The following is a 17,563-nucleotide window of genomic DNA, read 5'->3' as shown; positions in this document are numbered from 1 at the left end:
GCTCACATCACCAGGCCACCTCCGACTGGACAACCCCAGCACAGCTGCTGCGTTCCTGCATCCCAGGGACACACCCACATACATTGCGGGGTGGATTCCTCTGAGACGGTGTCTCATAGTAGAATGAATATGAGCTTAGGAGTCAGACGGCAGCTCTGCCACGTTCCAGCCTGAAGACTTTAAAAGAAGCTGCTGTATCTTTACAAGCTTCCTCAATGGTTAAAATGTTAATCCTTCTGGCTGCTCACAGGAGAAAAGATACATTGAAGCCTGGTAAATACTAGGCGCTCATGAATGGCAGCGTTTATAATTCCAAATATGCTCTTCTACACAAACAGTACAAGTAAATATGTAATTAAAATGAAATACAAATTTAAACGCCTTAGAATGCAGGGTCTTCCCATACATGTTTATTCCCTGTCTGTGCTCCTGTGGCCACAGCCTTGGTGAGGTCAGAGCATCCTCTTGAGACTTCTTTCTTCTGCCCGCCCTTCTATTTTATCTTTTCATCAGAGGATGTGTTAACAACACCTAACCTAAATCCGGGCGAAAAATGGTTGGTTTGGGTCCTGGTCCTGTGTTCCTTCAGATTAGAATAGACAACAACTGGATGTTTGTCATGGAATTCCTGGGAAGAGATGGGTCCATGCCACCCCACAGCTAGGCCAGAGGGACAGAACTTCAAGACAACGTCACATCTCTGTGGTGGGAGAGTGAAGGTGGGAAAAGAGGCTGCTTGTCCAGCTCTGTGTCCCATCTTACCCCAACAGTCCCCACTAGACGGGCTCTTAGCCTTTCCCTGTTCCTAAGCTGCAGAGCCGCTGCTGGGCTGGCCCTCGCTGCGGGGGCAGGCAGTGTGTGTAGGAGTTAGCACTTGCCTGGGTGTGAGTCCACCTTCCCCATTTATCAGTTCCTTCTCTGATCCTGGTGAATAGACACTTATCAATTCATTTCTTCATTCATTCATTCAAAAAACAGGTACTCTGGGCCAAGTTCCACACGTGGCTCCCCTGGGAGTCAGAGATGCAGAGCACAAGCCCATGTTACACAGGGTTAGACTTTTAAACTTAGGATAGGCCAGGCTCTGCTTCCAGAACAAAGAAGCTCTGGGATCTCTGAGACCTACTATAAAACCAATGACCATCTTCTCGCTCACACGGTGTCTGGTGTGGGCTGGGTGGCCCTCGTGTGTCTTGAAAATGAGGCTTGAGTCACCGAGGCAAGGGAAGAGGGGCGTGTGGCATCCTGCAGACTAGATTTGAGGAGCAGGCAGCAAGTTTCTCCCATCCGTCCCGCACACTGGCTAGACCCCAGGCCCTCAGCCTCAGTCTGAATGCTGGGGTCCTCGGGCACATGCAGGAGCCCGTGGATATCCGGGGATACCCACAGGCTCTGCCACAGAGCTGCTGGCAAAAGTCGTGTAAAGTCAGAATTACCTTGGATAGCCTCTTAAATGACTGCAAAGCACAGAACTGGGGCACATCTTCATTCCTCATCAGTGACCATTATACCACCCCTTGATGGCCCAACACAGCCAGTCTTTCTGTGTACACGTGAACAGACAGCTGTTTCCTTGATTAAGCACCAGACGAAACTTCGGACTCATATTTGGGGGCCAGAGGGTGGGAAAAAACATAGGAACGCTAAAACCACACCCAACAAGGCAAGAGGATCCTGCTCCCATAGCTGCTGGGGAGGGACGATCCGGTTCACCTTTCCCTTCTTGAGCCCCGAGCTGGGCAGACCCTCGCCGAGGGAATGGCTGGCTGCATTGCTTGCACCGTCTCAGCTAACCTCTCTCTCTGATGTGGAGTGAGCTCACAGAGTGCTCTGTGCATATGATGCTGTGCGGGAGCCAGACCTGTATGCAACTGAGCATAATGAAGTGTGAGAGATTATAGAAGGCTTTTTAGAAAATAGAGATGGACTCCATCTCTGGTTGAGCGAACAAATGTTTGGAAAACTTTCATAACGGAGGTGATGTGAGTCTGAAGATGACTCGAGGCTCTTTGGTTGGTCCCGTGGGGAAAGACCGTTCAGGCAGTGAGAGCAATGTGGGCAACGGCACGGAGGGAGGCAGGCAGCCACCCTGTCAGCAAGATTCTGTAGACCCAGAAGGAAGGCCAGCTGACTGGCCGCAGACGGCTGGATAGATGAAGTGTATCGATAGGAACAACTCTGGATGACTCAGCAGGAATGACTGACCTAATCTCCAGGCTGCGTTCGCCAGTAACCTTGACTTTCATCTCGCCCAGCCTACCTCGCTAAACCTTGAAACTGGAACAGAGTGAGAGAAATAGAGGGACCCTCAGGGATTGTCTCCGTCAGGGGGTTTCATTTGCCCATCTTCGCTGTATCTTTACACCATCCTTACTGGTCCTCAACATTTTTCTTTAAATCGGCTTACTCTTGTGTACTTACTCATATGTCCTGATCTATCAGGTGATAATATCCTTGAAGTGATAGGTTGTATGTTATTTATAAATAGGGTTTTTAATATGGTTTAAATCGAGACGTGACTAACATAAAAACTGCACTCCACCGGTAGTACACATGGCACTTTCTAGAACTCTGTGGTCCATTTCCTTCATTTTAAAAATGAGGAGGAGGGGCAAGTTGCCTAGGGTCACACAGTCAATTGGTGGTGAGGCTGGGTCCTGGCCACAGCTCTGTCTGCTGTGCCGCGCCAGCTCCCCCTTGCTGTCGGTTTCCCAGTAGAACCAAGCTTTGTCCTTGCTCTGCCCAGTCCTGCACAGATTCAAGCCTCCTGAGTCCCGAGCATTGTCCCAGGGGTAGTGGCCGGTTCCTCCTGCTTTCTCGCCTTTCTGTGAAGCCTCTTGGGCTGTGATATCGAGGTGACCCAAAGGCAGAAATCTTCCTCTCCTCCTAGAACCATACGCTAATGACCATATTACTTATCCCATTTACAGTGAAGGAGGTGAGGATCAGAGAAGGTAAGTGACGAATCCACAGTCACAGAGCTGGCAAACCTGGACTCCAGCTCCAGTAGGTCTGCCTCCAGCATCCACCCAGTGACCTCCCCATGCCCACTCCCCTTATCCACTGCTCACTCCCCAGGAGCTCATCACCGCCTGGTACATCGGGTTCCTGACGCTCATCCTTTCTTCATTCCTTGTCTACCTGGTTGAGAAAGATGTACCGGATGCACAAGGAGGAGAGGTCAAAGAGGAGTTTGAGACCTATGCAGACGCCCTGTGGTGGGGCCTGGTGAGTCACCGCCTTGAAGGCCCCCCCACTGGGGATTGACTCTTAGCAATGGGGAGAGGTGGAGGGCGTGGCGTGGGCATGCTCTGCAGGGCAGCCACATTCTGCAGTCCCTGGTGAGAGCTCGGCCTCCTGCATTTCTGAACCTGCCCCTGCGAGGCCCCCGCACGGTGTGCTCTTGGAACAGGCTTTGCCGTACCATTTATAAGAAGTCAGGGCTCTGAACAGTCTGTTCCCATGGCCACTCAGGGACCTTACTTCATTGGCTGTAGGCTGTTATCAGCCAAGCCATGCATGTACAAACAGACACCGTGGCCGATGCACACACACGCACACAGACCTTCAAACCCACCTAGAGATGCACAGCCCGCCACCCACAGGGACATGTGATACTAATGCTGACATGGATGGAAGGCTTGCCTTGCTCCAGAGCATTGCTCTAAGCACTTTACATTTATTAACATGTTTTAAGCTCAAACAACTCCTGTTATCAGCCCCTTTTTAAAAATGGGGAAACTGAGGCATCACGAGGTTAGGTAACTAATTTATGGAAGATCTCTGAGCCAGTTAGTGGTTGACCTGGGCTTCAAACTCAGGCAGCTGGGCTCCAGAGGCCACACTCTTAACTGCTCTGTATCCTGCCTTCGTGTCCATAAGTACGTGTGCACGGATAACCTACACATGTAAATGCACACGGCAATATCCACACACACCAGAACAGACAGGTGCACAGACATTAGACAAGCACACGTATGCACCCAATACACATAAACACGCTCACAAGCACACATATATTCGGAAACATGGCTATACACAAAATCACACATACGCAAATATATACACGAATGTATGTGCACATACACACGTTTGCAGCTGTTGAAGTATTAATGACCGACTGACTAGAGGTAGGAGGTCCTTAACTTAGAAACAGCTATGGCCTCACAGCTCCCGTATAAGTTACTTAGTGCTTGGTACCTTTTCTCACTTGGGAAAAGCATTCCCAAGTAGTACAAAGGCTTATGGGGAAGCTCAGTGGACAGTCACTGATTTCCCCTCCCTGGGAAGCCCCACGTCTGAACTCTGCTCTCTGCAGATCACACTGGCCACCATTGGCTACGGAGACAAGACGCCCAAAACGTGGGAAGGCCGTCTGATTGCAGCTACCTTTTCCTTAATTGGCGTCTCCTTTTTTGCTCTTCCAGCGGTAAGTACCTTCGATGTTCTCCCTAGGGTGACAAGCAGGACCCCTCACTGCCTGGCCCAGCTGAACTTTCCAGCCTCCTCTTCCATCGTTTGTACCCTGAATTCCAGCCCTACCAACTCAACAGCGCCCCCTTACCTTAGGTTTCCTGCCGCTCTGCCATAGGCTGCACTGCTCCGTTTGCCAGCTGCTTCTCCAAAACCCAGTTTCAATGCTGCCTCCTTTAGGCTGAGTCACCCGCTCCCTCCTCTGTGCGGAGCTCTGTGAAGGCATTTCTGACCCTGTGCTGGGATAGCACGTTTCGGTGTCTGCCTCCCCCAGGGGACTGTGAGTTCCCTGGGGGCTGAGATTAGGTCTTTCACCCATGCATTCCGGGCTCCTTGCATATGGCAGGTCCTTTGTATTGGCAAGCTCCCTTCCCTCACCCTATCATTTACTGTTGTGCATAAAAAAAATGCATTTCCCTCAAGAGTAAGTCTTGACCCACGATAGACTAACTTCCCAAAGCCCAGTGCCGTGAGTGTAATAATGACAATAATAATAAATAGCACTGGTTGAACTTACTGTGCACTGGAATCATGCCAAATGCTTTACCTCCATCACTTCATTTAATCTTCATGACAACATTATGAGTTTGGAGCTGTATTTATCTCCATTTTCCGGATGAGAAAGCTGAGGCTTACTTGGGTTAGTAAAGTTTCCACAGCACAAGGCTACTGGGTGGTGGCACCAGGGCCCCCAGGGCTGCTGGCTCTTAATCACCAAGTTTGGAGAGAGAGAACCTTCTTAAATGACAACCCCTCCTTCACGCCTTCATCTCCCATCCATATGTTGGCCATCTTCTCTCTCCGTTGCAGCCCTACCTTGTCTGCTTTTTTCTAAGCTCTTTGACCTTGGGCTTATGACCTTTCTGCATCTCAGTTTCCTGCTCCGTAAAGCGGGTGAGGGGCTGTGGGGCTGCTGCACAGTCTCTGAGTCCTCTTTCAACTTGAAAAGTGTGTGCTTCTCCCCATTCAATCCACGTGGGAGTCTGACCTGGAAATCAAAGCAGATCACAATTCTGGGAAATTCCAGCCACAGTAAAAGTCTCAAGTGACAATTCAAACAGCTGAAATATTTCTAAAATTCTATTAACATTTACTGGCCATTTGTTCTGTGCCGCACGCCTTACTAGGCAGGTCCTATACATTATCTGATTCTTTTTCCTAACAAGATTGTGAGGTAGGTGCTGTTATCCCACTTCCCTGGGGAGGGAACTGAGATGCAGCAGCTGCGGGGCTTGCCCAGGGTCTCATGGCTGGAAGCGGCAGAGTCAGGCACTGAACCCAGGCCCTTCTGACTCCAGGGCTCCATGTAACGCAGCTCCCACCCCCTGCAAGAGAAGGGAGGGGCTGTTCCCCTTCTCTCCTCCGCTTGGTGTTGTCGCTGCGGAGCCCCGGGAGTGGGGGTGTGGCTCCGGGACAGTCCAGGTGGGGCTGACTTTGCTGCGGCTTCTCCCTCCAGGGCATCCTGGGGTCCGGGCTGGCACTCAAGGTGCAGGAGCAGCACCGTCAGAAGCACTTCGAGAAAAGAAGGAAGCCGGCTGCTGAGCTCATTCAGGTCTGTCTGCCCAGAGGTGAACTGGAACGGGCCGGGATCCCCATGTGCCTGTGTCTGTCTATGTGTGTGTCTATGTGTGCTTGCACCAGAGTGGGAATGCCCGTGAACTGCGACAGGACCCAGCACCATGCTTGTTTGTGATGGCTGTGGGTGTTTCTGTGGTTATCCACATGACCTGTCTCTGTGTGTACTGAAAGTCCTGCCACTCTCCCATCCAAGTTCTAAGCCAATCAAGAGACACACACAGGACTCAACAGGGATAGACAAATAGACAGAGATCAACCCATCAGCTCTTTTACTAATAATGTTGGAGTGGAGAATTTGGTTTGGACCTGGGTCTATACTAGGCTTCTCCTTCTCCTTCCCACCCCAGTCTTGACCTAGGAACCCACAAGGAAGAGTCAGTCTGGGGTCCTGGTACTTAGCCAATGAGCTGCAAGGCGATGTGGCCCCTCACATCTGCCAAGGACAGAGAGCTCGTAAGCCAAGAAAGGGAGAGGTGTCTTATGTGTGCAGAATATTGAACAGCTCTCCATTTGTTCTGCCCCAGTAGACAATCATGCACCAAGGGATGTTGGTCTCCTGCCAGCTCTCCGTCTCCATCGCTGTCCCCACCATGGGCTGAGGGACAACAATGAGAGGTGGGGAGAAAGGCAGAAGTGTTCCCTCTTTTACTTCAGGGGGAGTTCCTGCTTCATGGTTTTATGGGCTGTTTGGAGCACAGAGAATGGGAAGGTAGAGTGTGCGGGCTGCAGCTGTATGGGGCTGGATGTCTGCCTGACCACACGCTCGTAAACTTGTGTCCAACTGGACTGAGTGTCTCTGTGGGTCTGTGGGTCGGATACAGGATGGTACATGATGTTATCCTACATATTATAGTTTCTAGGCCAGTCCCAATCTCTAAGCATCTTCTCCATTATCCCTTAAACCCCAAACCATCACAATATCCCAGAAGTTCTAGTATATCAGGATCCAAGCCTCTCTCCTGGCTGTCTCTTGCACCCAGAAGTGGCACAAAAGACTGTATGTCTTCCTATATTTGAGAAGTCTCAAGGAACCTTGTGTCAAGAGAAGTCCCTGCTCCTATCAGAGATTATATACCCAGCCCCCCAAACCCCCCACTGCAGTTCACCTCTCCACAGCCCCACCCCCCACCACACCAATTATAGCTCCAAGATGATGGGGTCAAGGAAGGGTTACTTCCCAAAGGAGCTACAAAAAGCCAAGAATCCCAGCTACTCTGGGTATCACCTCAGTGCACAATTAACCAATGTTCTAATATTGGGGCTTCTGTGTGAAAGTTTAGGGCGACACCCCGTCATCCCTGCCCCTCCTTTCTCATCCTCAGGCTGCCTGGAGGTATTATGCTACCAACCCCAACAGGATTGATCTCGTGGCGACATGGAGATTCTACGAATCAGTCGTCTCTTTTCCGTTCTTCAGGCAAGTGGCAACCCATCTAAACGCTCAGAGCGTGACTGACCTTCCCTCCCGTGGGTCTGGATTTGTGCCTGTGGCCTTCATGGTTTCCTGGAAGATGTCCTCAGCACAGTGGATCCCAGTCTGCGCCATATGTTAGAGTGACCTGGAAGCTTAAAAAATTCCAATGCCCAGGCTACACCCAACCTAATTAAATCGGAGTCCCCAGGGGTGGGCCCAGGCATCAGCATTTTTTTAAGGCTCCCAGATGACCCCAGTGTGCTGCCAGGGGTTCCAGCGGGACAATGTGGAGTGGCTGATAAGGGAAGGTCCCATCATTGTTTGGGCAGGATCAGTGGCTGATGAGGTGGGGAGCCATTGCAGTGGGCCACTCTAGCAATCCTAGAGGCCCTGCCACCTGGGCATGGCCTGCACCCACAGACCACCCTGGACGCTGGGAAAGGACAGGTGGAAGAAGCAGCAGGAAGAGTCCTCTGGCGCCCCAGAGATGTTGATTTGTGTTCTCAGAGGTGGGAGTTTCCATTAAAGGTCTCAGGAAAAAAAGAGAAACCTCTTCTTGTGGCCAGCACCTATAAAAGGGAGAGGGGAATTAATATTTATTGGATATCCAACATGTTCCAGGGATCCAAGTTCATATTTCATGTAATCCTGCACCCTATGAAATAAGTCAGATGTTCTCAAATGTTAAGGTGTGTTAAAATCAGTGGGCGGTTGTGTCCCCTCCTCACACCTGGAACTGGGACCTCTCTGAAGTGTGTTTCTGCCACGCATCTTTGGTTTCATAAACTGTAGTGTGACCCGGTACTAGATGGTTGGCTCCCTCCATCCCCATATCCCCATATCACCCTCCCACACACTCATTATAGGACCTGCCACCAGTGTCTGAACTCAGCCTCAACTCTCCCTTCTTCCCATCACCAGACTGTGGTAAAGATTCAAGGAAATTCACAAGATCTGGGTTCTGCTGACTCATTTCCCTGCATTAAACCTTCTGATGGATGACTATGACAAAGGAAATAAAATCCAAAACCTGACCATGACCAACAAGGCCCCCAAACCTCAGGCCCCTGTTCACCTCTCACATGTTGCCATCTCTCGTGCTGTCACTCTCAAATGGTTCTAGTGGCATCTGCCATTTCCTGTTTGGGGAATTCAGTCACCAAATTTTTTTTTTCGTATGTGGGATGCCACCACAGCATGGTTTGATGAGCGGTGTATAGGTCCACGCCCAGGATCTGAACCCACGAACCCTGGGCCGCCAAAGTAGAGCATGTGAACTTAACCACTATGCCACCAGGCCAGCCCCTGTCACCAAAATTTTAAGCCCCTTGTATATGTTAAGTGCTGGACCAGACTGGAGAATGTCACAGGTGACTTGTGAAGGAACCTAACCTTAATCCTGAAGGTGAAGGGAAACTATTTGAGGCAGAGAATGACGTGATCAGATCTCTGTCTCAGGAAGATGACAGAAACGAATGTGGAGCTTGGATTGGACAGGCTCAAGATTCTAGGCAAGGAGATCAGCTAACAAATGATTGCAGGATTCAGGGTAAGAGGATATGAGGGCCTAGATCAAGGTAGAAACAGTAAGAAGGGAGAGGAGAGAGAGGACTTGGAACGGAATAAGCCAGGGGAAAACCTCAGGGAGCGATGACTTGTGGAAGAGTTAAGGAGACAGAAGAAGCAAGGCTTCCATAAGTGAATGATAGAGTTTGGGTTTGTTGCTGTGATGCTGAAAGCTGTGCCACCAGTATTTCAAATACCAGCAGGGTCACCCGTGGCAGACAGGTTTCAGTGGAGCTTCCAGTCTAGACAGACTAGGAAGAAGGACCTGGCCACTCACTTCCAAAAAAACTGGCCATGAAAACCATGTGAATATCAGCGGAGCATTGTCTGATACAGTGCTGGAAGGTGAGAGAATGGCGCAAAAGACCGGGCAGCATTCTGCTCTGATGTCCACAGGGTCGCTAGGAGTCGGAATCGACTCAACAGCAATGACAACAGAAAGTTTGGATTTACTGACTGTCTTCTTACTTGTAATTAGCTGTGCTTCCTCAGAAGATGAACCATGTGATTCCTTTTGATTCTAAAATTCTATTATTGCTATAATCATTTCAGGTCCGGGATAGCATCAGCCTTCTTTTAGATAGCAAAAGTCTGCTTAGAATGGGCAAGTGGTACCCCTTAAGAGAACAGAGTGACCTTGAACTCAAAAACAAGAACATGCGCAACCACGTTGAACACAGAACCAAGACGATTTCCATTTGCTGTGCATCCCAAGGTCTTGGCAATAGGCCCATTCTTTTGGGTTGATGTATTATAAAAAGGCATTGTCCTAGCTGTCAGAGACTTGGATGGATACATTGTGCCGCAGACAGCCGCTGTGACATGGGAATGGCTTCTAAACCCAGAGAGAACATTTCTTTCTTTCTTTTTTTCAAGGACAAAAGTTTAAAGTCACTAGAGAATTCACTTAGCAACCATTCTGAAACAAGGCAGCTCCTTGGGAAAAGAAGGTCTCTGAGTTCCAACCCACTCCATATGTTTAATGGCGAAGAAGTAGCTGATAATATCCTGGTGTGTCCTCACCTGCCCCATGAAGGTTTTTTGGTTTTTATTTATGCTTTTAAAAAAATAATGACTTTATTGAGATGTATTTCACATATTATAAGAGGATTTCACATACCATGAAAGGTACCCTTTTAAAGTGGACAATTGGGTGATTTTTAGTATGTTCACAAAGTTGGCCATCAGTCACCATTATCTAATTCCAGAACATTTTCATCACCCCAAAAAGAAACCTTGTACCCATTAGCAGTGACTCCTTGTTCCTCCCCTCCCCCAGCCCCTGCAACCATTAAGCTATTTTCTGTCTCTCTTCTGCCTAAACTGGACGTTTCACATAAAAATGAAATCTTATGATTTCTTTCACTTAGCATAAAATTTTCAAGTTTCATCTATGTCGCTGTGTGTATCAGAACTTTATTCCTTTTTCTGGCTGAATAATATTCTATTATATATACCCCATTTTATTCATCCATTCATCAGTTGATGCACATTTGGGTTGTTTCCACCTTTTGGCTGTTATGTTGCTGTGAATGTTCAGGGACATGTCGTGTGGAGCTATGTTTTCAGTTCTCTTGGGTACATACCTAGGAGTGGGTTTGCTGGGTAGTATGGTAACTCTATGCTTAACTTTTTGAAGAGCTGCCAGACTGTTTTCCATGGTGGCTGCACCATTTTACCTTCCTCTAAAAGATTTTAAAGACAAAGTTGTGTAGTCCATCCCTAGGAGTGGTGCCATATTGATTTCCAGCTCAGTGTAGTCCTTTGTTGATTTGCAAGTATATATATGTTTGGGGCTAGCAGTGATGGATGATAGTATTGCCTATTTGTTTTTCTTTCATTACTATTTAAAATTATAATCTCATTATTTTTGAATTGTAAAGAACCTCAGAGAGTTTCAAGTCCAATCCCAATTTTATGTGAGAAGAAACTGAGGCCCCCAGAAGCTCAGAAACTTGCTCAAGGCCACACATCATGTGCACATAGCTGAGAACAAACCTAGGGCTTCTGATTTGCTGGCCAATGGAGACTGTGCAGACTCAGTACAAGTAGGTGGTAGGAGTCGGAGAAGGTACGGGAAGATCCTGGGGGGATGGTAGATTGTACATTCTTATGTACAAGCAGAGATGAGGGCAGGCATTAAAAACAAGATGCTGCTTTCCATCAGCGGAAGAGCATGCACACTGATTGGTTTCCTAAAAGTGCTGATGGAGTTATGTATAGCTGCTCTGTCCAATATGGTATCCACTAGTCACATGTGGCTGTTGAGTATCTGACTGTTACTAGTACAACTGAGGAACTGAATTTTTAATTTTAATTTTAATAGCCAGATGTGATTATTGGCTACTATATTGGACAGTGCAGTTCTGGAATCATTAGATAGTAGAACTAAAATGGAGAGGAGGATTCTTGGGCCCAAGAAGTAGAAGTTACTTGACCAAGACGACCCAGTTAATTCATTGTGTAACCAGGACTTGTTCCTTTTATGACCAGGGTCAAGATTATTGGAGTGTGTAGAAATGGAGAATGGGAAACAAGCAGTCATCCTTCTCTATGGCCAAATCACATTGGATCTGCTTTCATACATGCTCTCTCCTTTAATCTATAGAATGTCCTGGAAGATAAGTAGAATGGGTAACTCCATTTTTCATAACCACAGTTTTATAGGTGAAGAATCAGAGCATCAGTGAGATTAATTAGCTTGCCTAATGTCACCCAGCTGGTAAGTGATGCAAGAGAGATTGGAATCCAGGTCTTAGGCCAAAACCCATAGTATCTGTGAGAAGAAAAAGTTATTTAGGGAGAAAACTGGGCAAAAGTAAGATGAAACAAGGATTATTGGGACAATAATACCCCTCTCTGAAGATTGTTGTTTTGCAGGTCAAACTGAATAAAATGTGTGACAATGCATGTCACAGTATCTGGCCCATAGAGGGTGTCAGTCTCTGCTGGCTGAATCTGAGCTGGAAGGAGGCGTTGGTGTTATAGTGGGAAGGCAAGACACTCAGCCCCCAAATTACAGTCCTGTGAAACCATGTTAGTGACAGCGAGGCTAGGACACCCCATCTGGAATTGGTTACAAATTCATTTGTCCCATTCATTCAGCAAGTATTGACTGAGCATCTCTTATGTGCTAAGCACTGTGTTTGGCATTAGGACATAACAGTGACCAGGAGAGGCTCAACTGTGCTGATCCTGTCACAAGATGAGGAAGACAAGGATGTTGTCACGGAGTTTTTCAGGGCTGTGGCTAGAGCAATCTCAGTGGAGTAGTGGACATAGAAGCCAGTTTACCCGGAGTAAAGAGTGACATGGAAATGAGCACATGGGGACAGCCAGTGCAGACGGCAGCTGCAGGGGGGTGTGGGGCCAGGGTTTTTTCCTTGACTGGAAGAGTCTAGTAGAGAGGGATTCCTGTGGATGCAGTGGGGAGGGAAAGAACTGGAGGAGGGAGCATGGGTAGGGGCATGGGCTCCAAAGCACAAGTGGAGGACTGGCCTTCATCAGGAGCATGGACCCTTCATCCATCAGCGCAGAGGGGAAGCCAGTAGGTGGAGCCAGCTGTAAGAGGTTGTTGATTTAGGGGTGGGACCATGGGGCAGAGCTCAGTGAGAGATGAGTTAAGGCCACTGTTTTGGAGGGAAGTGGGGAGGTGGGAAAGTGTGCTGATAGAGGAGACAGCATGAAATCCTCGTCTTGGAAAGTGAGAAAGGAATGGAAAGTGGTGGCTCTGATTCTCTAACACTGCTGCCACCGTGCCTTCTGCTCCTCTCCTGCCCTCAGCTCACTCCCTTGCCCTTTCCTTCTCCTCTTGTTGCCTCCTCTACTTCTCCTGGAGTCAGAGGCCCAGAGACTTCTAGAAATTCAGAGCTTTTTCTGTCCACGTGGCGGAGAAATGGGCCCAGAGGATGTGTGACCAGCTCTGTGAAACCAGATCCTGAGCCAATCTAGGAACTAGAAATTCTTAACTCTCCAACTGGCTCTTTTATCTCTATCGTGATGCCGCCTGCTCTCTCCCCATTTCTCCCACCACTGCATCCCAGTGATGGGCCAGTTAGTCATTCAGTATTTATGGTGCACTTACTTTGTGCCAGGGTATAGGGTGCCCAGATTTTAGAGCTGAAGAAACAGGGACTCTGCCCCTAGCAGCTCAGGGACCACCATGTAATTCTAAGACGATGTGGTCCAAACACGATCTCACATGGGAATCTCACATTAGCTCAGTCTAGACCCTGGGGAGTTGGATAAGAAACCCAAGGAGGAGCCAGCCCCTCCAGCTAGAACTTCAAGAATGAGTAAGACTGTTCCAGGAAGAGAAAAGAAGAAGGGAATTCTAGGAAAGCCTGAGCGAAGGCTCAGAGTCATGAATGTGTACATGCCACCTGTGGCCTCGTGGTTGGGAGTGTGGGTTCAGGAGCCAGATCACCCGGGTTTGAATCCTGACTCTGCTGCTTCCTAATTGTGAGATCTTGAGCAATTAACTTAACCTCTCTGTGCATCAGTTTTCTCATCAGAAAAATGGAGATGATAATAATACCTCATAGAGTTGTTATGAGGATTAAGTGAGTTAATCCATAAAGAGCACTTAAAATAGTATCTGCCTATTAATTATTGCTCAATAAATATTAGCATTGAGGAGGAGGATGTCATCGATGATGATGGTGGTGGTAATAGCGATGGGTGTGTGGCTGCTAAATCATGAAATTCCTGGTTTCCTCGTCTGTCCCCACCACTAAACAAGTCAGCTGAACCCAGCACAAGATCTGGGGCAGAATTGGTGCTCAGCAACCAGTTTCTGCATGAGTAAATTAGTGAACGGCTGAGACGACCCTTAAGAGCTCAGAGCCAAACCATAGCAGTGGGGACCTGGGGTCTGGCTGGGGAAGTCATCTCTCTCGTGGTTCCCCTCCACACTCACCATCCTGTCCTGGAGCTCTCCTCTGTTCCTTCATCTTCATCAAAGGGAAGCTTTGGGGCAAATTTGGGGGAAGGGGAAGCTGTTCCATGTAATTTATGCTTGCTTATTTTTTTTCTCTCATCTTCTCGCAGGAAAGAACAGCTGGAGGCAGGAGCCAGGTACGTTTCTGATTATGAATCCCCTTCTTTCCACCACTGTGTTGGGGAAGAGGGTCCAGTTCTGTAACGTGGAGGGTCCCTGGGCAGCCATGCTGCTCACAGATGGAGTTTCAGGGCTCACTGCTATTGCTGGCCACCATGTTCCTCTGCCACCTGCGTGTTGATTTACTCAAGGGCACTTTGGTGTTTCATAGCAGCAGTCCCTTCTTGAGGGTCTCCTTGGGCTGGATTCTGGGCCTGGAGTCCTGTCTATGTTTTCTCATTTGGTCCTTGTAACCACAATGTAAGATCAGCCCTCGTATCCTCGTTTGTGGATTGAGGAGATTGAGGCTCAGAGAGATTGAGTTATTCCCCCTGGGCCACCCAGCTATTGAGTGGTAAGATCAAAATTCAGACTCAGATTTCAAGATTAAGACCGTATTATTTCCACTAAATATTCCTTCCTTTGCTTCTTGGGCTTGGAGATGTTTCTTCAGAAAGTGAATCAAAACTATAATTCATGACCCCCACAACTGCGGTGGTTTCTCCAGTAAACCATGCTCACCATAGGCTGCTGCAGGGCGGCTTAAGCTCCCAGGTTACCAGCACATCTCTCTCCATCCCTCTCTTTCCCTCTCCAGAAGATGCCACAATATCAGGGAGCCTATGGACCCTGCTCAAGATTGTAAAGAGAGATCATCTCTTGCAAACATCAGTTTAAACTGTTTATATATTTATAAATATAAATATGCATAATATATACATAAATATATATATTTAGTCTATTATTGTTGACAAAGTCCTCTGAAGCTTCAGTCAGTCTCCTGGACACTGCAGCCCCACTGTTGTCCTACAGCTGACAGAATTTGGGCAGAGAAGGTGGCAGGACCCTGAGCCACCTTGTAAGGGAATGACTTGAGGACAACGGTCTTTGGGAAGCTGAGTCAGATCCTTTTGCCTGGGGTCTGTGATGCCCCATCCCGTACATAATCCGTCCTGGAAGAAACGGTCAGAGACAGCGCCGGTTAACTCACACGCAGAAACAATTCAGGCTTTGTTCCTCCTTTGTGCGTGATTTCAGATGGACCGGGCGTTTCTTACCTGGACCCAGTTAGGCCTGTAGGAGACGTTTGGGGAGATTGTAGAGGAGGCTGGACAGTTGGCAGTGACCGTGTCAGGGGACATTTGCTAGAGAACCTGCCCATGGCTCATAGAGGCAGAGCAGGAGGACACATCAGAGATCCAATCCCGGGTGCTTTTGTAAAAACTGAGGCCCCCAAGAGGGCAGGCTCACCCCAAGTTACAGAGCCCTTGAGCACCAGGGGTTACACCATCTAGGTCTCAGAACTCCTAACTGGATGCTCTTTCCCCTCCTTCTCTTGTGAGCAACAGGGTTATAAATCATGCCAGTGTTGACACTGCAAGTGAGTTGCTGAGTCTGCCTTGAGAGCCTTTTCTATGCAGACATGAACAGAATTCAGCCAAATTGGAACGTACATGCAAAATATCACTGTGCCTTGGATAAGGCACCTCCAGTTTAATTTGGGCCCGGAGAGATACATTTTGAGGCTTTGCTGGAGATGATTCTTTAGTATTATAAAGGGACTTTCTGGAATGTAATCACCAACTTACACCCCTTTCAACTCCCCGCTCTGCCAGGGGTGCAGAGGAAAACACATCCCGTGATTTCTCAGGGTTAGAGGTGCTGGGTGTTCGCCGGCTCATCCTGCTCAGAGAAGAAGAGCTAGATCAGTTATATAAGCCACTCCATCTCCCCGATCCAGGCTCGGGGAGCAGCATTTTGGATTTGAACAGCAAATAGGTTTGGCTGATGGAATGGCAGGTGCAATGCCAGGTGCGACTGCCGCTGTGAAGCCTAGAGGTGGGGAGTGAGATCTGCAGGAAGGGTGGGTGAATTGTCGACAGGGGAATCCATTCCCGTACCAAAGAAGGCGGGGAACAAGACGAGAGAGCGGTCAGCGATGTGCGTGTGCATTGGATTAATTCTGATGTACCATTTTCCCCCTTAGTCTTCGCTTCTTCAACAGGCTGCCAGCCAACTGGTGTCCCAGTCTTCCTCTAGTATTATTTCTAAATAGCCAGAATCAGACTTGGAGTTCATCTTTTTGCCCTATTAGAGTAGGTGGCCCACACATCTGTTTATTTGTCAGCCTGGGGAAAGGGTTTTATTCTCTGTGACTTGACAGAGCCTGGTTCTGTGTTGGGGTGAAAATAGGTCAGCATGTTGGAAAGAGCTCAAGCCCATAGTCATTTGTCAGCTACTGCTTGTTGCCACCCACCCCCAAAGGGTCAACAGACAGATGAGCTTCTCTGATCCTGAGGATAGGACTCTCATGAGTGTTTTGCTTTCTGCAGACTTGTTTGAGCCTCGCTGACTTCCTGCAATGGGTAGAAGGTTGGCTTTGATAATTTTCTGCTTCCTTCTCGGGATCTATGACTCTGAGGTTAATTAGAAGGAAGAGGGCCAACCTCCAGTGTGGGCTTAGCGGGAGCTGAGCACTTTTCCTGGGTCATCTTAATTCATTCTTGTGAAGATGGGGGCAGTTGACATCCACTCCCGTCCCTTCTCACCTACTTTAGATGCCCCGTCATGGTGCCCTTAGGTAGGACTCAGCACTTCCCTAATAAAGCCTTTATTTTAAATATAGTCAAAACTTTTAAAATTTTCTTTTCCTCTCTAGACCACGCATTCCATAAGGCTAACACTGTGCCTGAAATATAGAATGTATTCCATAAATATTCACTGAATGTGTACAGAAATGACTTAATGATAGGCAATATTGTACCATCATTTTACTTAGGAGGAAATTGAGCTCAAGCATTTCCATAACTTACACCCAAGCCCAGTGCAGAAATAGCCAAGATGGGGATTTCAGGGTCTGTCTGACTGTATCAGACCACACCAGGCTGAGTCCCCCTGCAGCACAGGTGGTTGTCCTGCCCTCCTTGTGACCCAGGAGTAGAGTGAGCTCGGTTACTCTAACAGACACATCATCTTGGCCCTTGTTCTCCCTGGCCAGGAACTCTTCTCTCACGTCTTCATGTGGCTCGCTCCTTCACTTCATCTGGGGCTCCGCCCAGTGTTACCTCCTGAGAGAGGCCCTCCTTGCCCCTCCACCCACTCCCCATCAATCTCTATCCCCTTGATCCTGCTTCAATTTCCTTGGCGGCACTGATGATTACCTACTATATTATGCCTGTTTCTTGTCTGCCTTCCCCATCAGATCAGAGGCCTCCAAGGGGCTAGACTCTGGCTGTTCTGCTCACTGCTTTATCTCCAGCACCTGAAACAGTGCCTGGAACATACCCTGGCACATGGTTGGCTTTAAGTAGATATTAACTTATTGAAAGAGTAGATGATTAGATGGATGGATGGATGGATGGATGGATGGATGGACAGATGGATAGAAGGACAAACTCTTTGTTTTACCACTGTAATAAACCCAATTTAAACTG

At 48.3% G+C, this 17,563-nt stretch overlaps 1 protein-coding gene across 1 annotated transcript in view; it reads left to right on the top strand.

Annotated features, from left to right (window-relative positions):
• KCNQ3 (potassium voltage-gated channel subfamily Q member 3) overlaps positions 1 to 17,563 on the top strand; it is a 308,693-nt gene that overhangs the window by 266,669 nt on the left and 24,461 nt on the right. Inside the window, exons 5-9 of the mRNA XM_001916524.6 lie at positions 3,079 to 3,228; positions 4,319 to 4,429; positions 5,930 to 6,025; positions 7,374 to 7,468; positions 14,081 to 14,107. Coding sequence (XP_001916559.4) covers positions 3,079 to 3,228; positions 4,319 to 4,429; positions 5,930 to 6,025; positions 7,374 to 7,468; positions 14,081 to 14,107 — 479 coding nt within the window. The remainder of the gene's footprint in view (positions 1 to 3,078; positions 3,229 to 4,318; positions 4,430 to 5,929; positions 6,026 to 7,373; positions 7,469 to 14,080; positions 14,108 to 17,563) is intronic.

This window comes from Equus caballus, chromosome 9 (assembly GCF_041296265.1).
Source record: "Equus caballus isolate H_3958 breed thoroughbred chromosome 9, TB-T2T, whole genome shotgun sequence".
In the NCBI taxonomy this organism is placed as follows: Eukaryota; Metazoa; Chordata; class Mammalia; order Perissodactyla; family Equidae; genus Equus; species Equus caballus.
The sequence above is the reverse complement of the archived record's forward strand: the minus strand, read 5'-3'. Positions and strand labels throughout refer to the sequence as shown.